The sequence below is a fragment of the Corylus avellana genome, chromosome ca10 (assembly GCF_901000735.1).
Source record: "Corylus avellana chromosome ca10, CavTom2PMs-1.0".
In the NCBI taxonomy this organism is placed as follows: Eukaryota; Viridiplantae; Streptophyta; class Magnoliopsida; order Fagales; family Betulaceae; genus Corylus; species Corylus avellana.
The window spans coordinates 9,233,553-9,237,481 of NC_081550.1; the positions used below are offsets into that span (position 1 = coordinate 9,233,553).

General features: G+C 34.2%; 1 protein-coding gene across 1 annotated transcript; it reads left to right on the plus strand.

Moving 5' to 3' along the window:
- The first annotated feature begins 308 nt into the window (after window positions 1–308).
- LOC132163372 (short-chain dehydrogenase/reductase 2b-like) lies at window positions 309–3,514 on the plus strand. The gene is made up of 5 exons (XM_059573634.1): window positions 309–394; window positions 473–716; window positions 2,277–2,363; window positions 2,443–2,628; window positions 2,926–3,514. Exons 1-5 carry the CDS (start codon window positions 360–362, stop codon window positions 3,301–3,303), a joined length of 930 nt encoding a protein of 309 aa, XP_059429617.1. The 5' UTR covers window positions 309–359; the 3' UTR covers window positions 3,304–3,514.
- Window positions 3,515–3,929: the final 415 nt, after the last annotated feature.

Genomic DNA, 3,929 nt, shown 5'->3' on the forward strand with positions numbered 1-3,929 from the left:
CTAACTCAAGAAAAAGCAGTTAATGACCCAACGGTCAAGAAAAAGAAGTTAATTAGTGACCAAACGGTCATATTGTTGAATTTTTTTTTTTTTTTTTTTTGTAAGTCATATGACTCATATTGTTGAAATTGAATTGGCTTCTCTTATGACCAAATGCTCATAACGTCTATTGTGACCAGCGACTATAAACACCAATAAGAGTTTTGTCATAACGTCTATTGGAAAAGTAAAGAGTTGTCATTTTTGACCAACGACTATAAACACCAATTAGGAAGAAAGAATGATTTTAGCAGTCAAAACTCAATGTCCAATAAATGAACAATTAAACTACAACAATCTGTTCATCAAGGCATTGCAAAATGGGAAGCAATGGAAAGCATACAGGAGCAGAAAGGTACATACTTTTATTTCTTCTTCAATTTCTTTCATTTACAGGGAAAAAAATGCACATCTTTTCTATGTTTTTACACAGGTATGCAGTGGTTACGGGAGCAAACAAGGGGATTGGGCTTGAAACTGTGCGGCAACTTGCTTCTCAAGGCATTACGGTTGTGTTGACGGCTAGAAATGTGAAGAAGGGGATGGAGGCCACATCCAAGCTCCACCACTCCGGTTTGCCAAATGTTATTTTTCATCAGCTTGATGTTTTGGACCCCGTCAGCATCCACCACTTGGCCAACTTCACTCGGGACAAGTTTGGCAGGCTCGATATCTTGGTAAGTGTTAAAGTATTGATTAAATGATTAAATTTACCTATTTCTATTTGTTTAAGCATTTAGAAAAAGTAGTGATGAAACAGTAATGATTAAGTTATATCAATTTGGAATTTTTATATCAACCATGCACAAACAAATTCTCGTGGGAAACTCGGATTTTACTAAAAAGAAATGTTAAGGGTACTAAATTTTTTACCAAGCGATGAGTACCTGTACCAAGATGATGTGGAGCTTGTTTATTGGTACCTGTAACATTTATTTTTGTTAATTATTTTGATAATTTACAATGAATAAGCTCCACATCCTTTTGGTACCCATCTATTAGTAAAAGATTTAGTGCTCTTAGCATTTCTTTTTACTGAAATTGGTTTTGGGGTTTTACTTATTGTGAAAAGATGTATGTAAATCATATGCGATAACCTCACAATTAGTTCATTCACCAAAAAGATGGGTGATGAATTTTCATGATGATGGTGACAACCGATAAGGGAGTGTTTGAATCAATATTGTCTTTCAAAGATCGTTCAGTATGTTGTTTAAGTTGAATACATATTGTCTTTGTGCGTGGCGCAATTTTTGAGTCGCATTGAGACATATATATAAGATTATTAAGATAATAGGTCAATTTTAACTTAACATATTTAATTAAAGAAGTCAGATCCTTCTATTCTCATATGTTAATTTCATATTAGATTTTTTGGTCATGTCAAAAATTGTAAGTCCTTATGTTGTGTCGGATTTGTGATGTGTTGAGGTATAAATATAAAACTATATAGTTGTTGGGTAGTCCTTCTCATGTGGAGACTGACCCACAAGTCCTTTTAAATAGACACATTCCGTGTCTTTAAAAAGGGCAACAACCGAAAGAAAAAAATTGAAGAGAAGAGAGAGCAGTGGAGGTGCAACACGTAGAGAGAGAAAAAGAAAAAGAAAAAGAAAATGGTTTTTGACTAATCACTTCGGTAAGAGATTGGAGGATTGTTTGTGGTCCAATTTGATGCAATTTTACTATGTTGTTTCTGATGGTGAGAGCTACGTATTGAGTGGTGTCGATCATTGGATTTCCTCCCCAGTTTCTTGGTTGCTCATACCCACATGGAGAGATCTTTCTTTGTTTTTATTGAAATCCACTTTTTAGAGTGATGAATTTATGTTTAATCTAAGAATGCATGTATTCTTGATGTGCTTGTAACCTCTAGATATTTCTCTAAAGAAGATATTGTAAACTCATTATCATTTATAGTAGAAGATTTAACTGCACTAGGTCTCGTGGTTTCTCCCTTCACATTAGAGGATTTTTGACGTAAAAATCTTGGTGTCTTGCTTGTGGGTTGTTTGATTATTTTCACAGCATTGTGGGTGGGTTTATTTTTAGTACTAGTGTGACTATTTAATTTGCACAAAGAATGGTAAATTAATTTTCCTATGTGTTTGAAATTGGTGTTCACCCATAACAATAGTACTGGAGTAATCGAGTGGTGCTCATCTAGTGTTCCAAATTGATCAAACTTTTCTCTTGTTTAGTTCAATTGGAGTGCATTGATCATTTGACTTGTGCAGGTTAATAATGCTGGAGATAGTGGACTTGTAGTTGATGTGGTTGATGCGGAAGGCCTAAGGGCCTTAAACATAGATCCCACATCCTGGGTAAGCTCATAAAATTAATACAGGAAATTATTGATGCCTTTGTTAAGACCAACACCCAATAACTATCTCCTTGATTCAGCTCTCAGGTGAGGCTCTCGGTTTGGTTCAAGGAGTGATTAAACAAACTTATGACAAGGCAGAAGAATGCTTGAATACTAATTACTTTGGTGTGAAAAGAGTCACAGAGGCTCTCCTCCCACTATTGCAGCTTTCCCCAGCAGGAGCAAGGATTGTGAATGTGTCTTCTCTCAGAAGTGAGCTCAAGGTAAAAGCCACTCTTCCTCAAACTACTTATTATTTATCCCTTTACAAAATGTGATAAGGCCAGGCTCGCTGCATATACCCATTTGTGCTGTGGTATATATGTTAATTTAACATGGTATTATAGCAGAAGTATAGAGTTCGAATCTTGTCATCTTCATTTACCTCTAATTTGAATTAAATATTTAAATGAGTAGATTCACATCTTGTTAATTATAAGCTCCTCAAAATTTTAGAATAAGTGATGATTTAACATCAACAATCCTTGAAGAGAAGCACATTTTATCAATTATTTATGCAGAGGATTCCCGGTGAGCATATAAGAAAAGAACTAAGCGACATAGAGACTCTAACCGAAGAGAAAGTGGATGCGGTTGTAAGAAGATTTCTGCATGACTTAAAAGAAAATGCTCTTGAAATCAATGGATGGACTTTGATGCTGCCTGCTTATAGCATCTCCAAGCAGACCCTCAATGCCTACACTAGAGTTCTTGCCAAGAAGTATCCTAACATGTGTATCAACTGTGTTCATCCTGGCTTTGTCAAGACAGATATGAATTGGAACACAGGAATAATGAATTTAGAAGAGGGGGCTAGAGGCCCTGTCATGCTATCTCTTTTACCTCATGAAGGCCCTACAGGATGCTACTTCGATCGTACTGCAGTGGCCGAGTTTTGATTTCGCCGTTTTCCGCTTGCAGCATATGCTGAGTAATGCTATATGTAGGACTTTTATTTCTTTTTTATCTCTAAATGTAACTTAACTTTTAAAATCATTATCTGATGATAATTTTAAATGTCATATCTTTAGAGATAAATGTTTTACATATAACATTACTTATAAACTAAAACTTTATGTTTCATAAGTTTTGAGATTTTGGACAACAATAGTTTTTTGTTTTTTGAAGAATTAATAATCACTATTTCATAAATCATTTGATCAAAAAACGATCAAACCGATAGAGAATTTTTTTTTGTTTTGTTTTGTTTTGTTTTTGTTTTTGTTTTTGTTTTTGTTTTTTTTTTTCAGTCAACAAACATGGAAAGGCAAACATAAATTTAGAAAAACATGCTGCAAAATCAGACCATGTGTGTTGCATTTTAATAGAATAAATCCCCCGTTATTAGAATAGATTCTTGAGGTTTGTTTCTAAATAAAAAATGGTCATTTCGTTAGCTGTACTATACAATATACATACATCAAACAAGCATTTGTACTATACATACACATATTTTACATTGAAACTTTAGGTTTTTTTAATGTTTGTTAGAGCACTAGCACATATGCCATTCATTTCCCTATGT

Coding starts and splice junctions, on each gene's coding strand:
- LOC132163372 (XM_059573634.1), top strand. CDS start 360: ATGGGAAGCAATGGAAAGCATACAGGAGCAGAAAG. Junction 717..2,276: donor TTGGCAGGCTCGATATCTTG/GTAAGTGTTAAA, acceptor TGACTTGTGCAG/GTTAATAATGCTGGAGATAG. Junction 2,629..2,925: donor CTCTCAGAAGTGAGCTCAAG/GTAAAAGCCACT, acceptor TTATTTATGCAG/AGGATTCCCGGTGAGCATAT.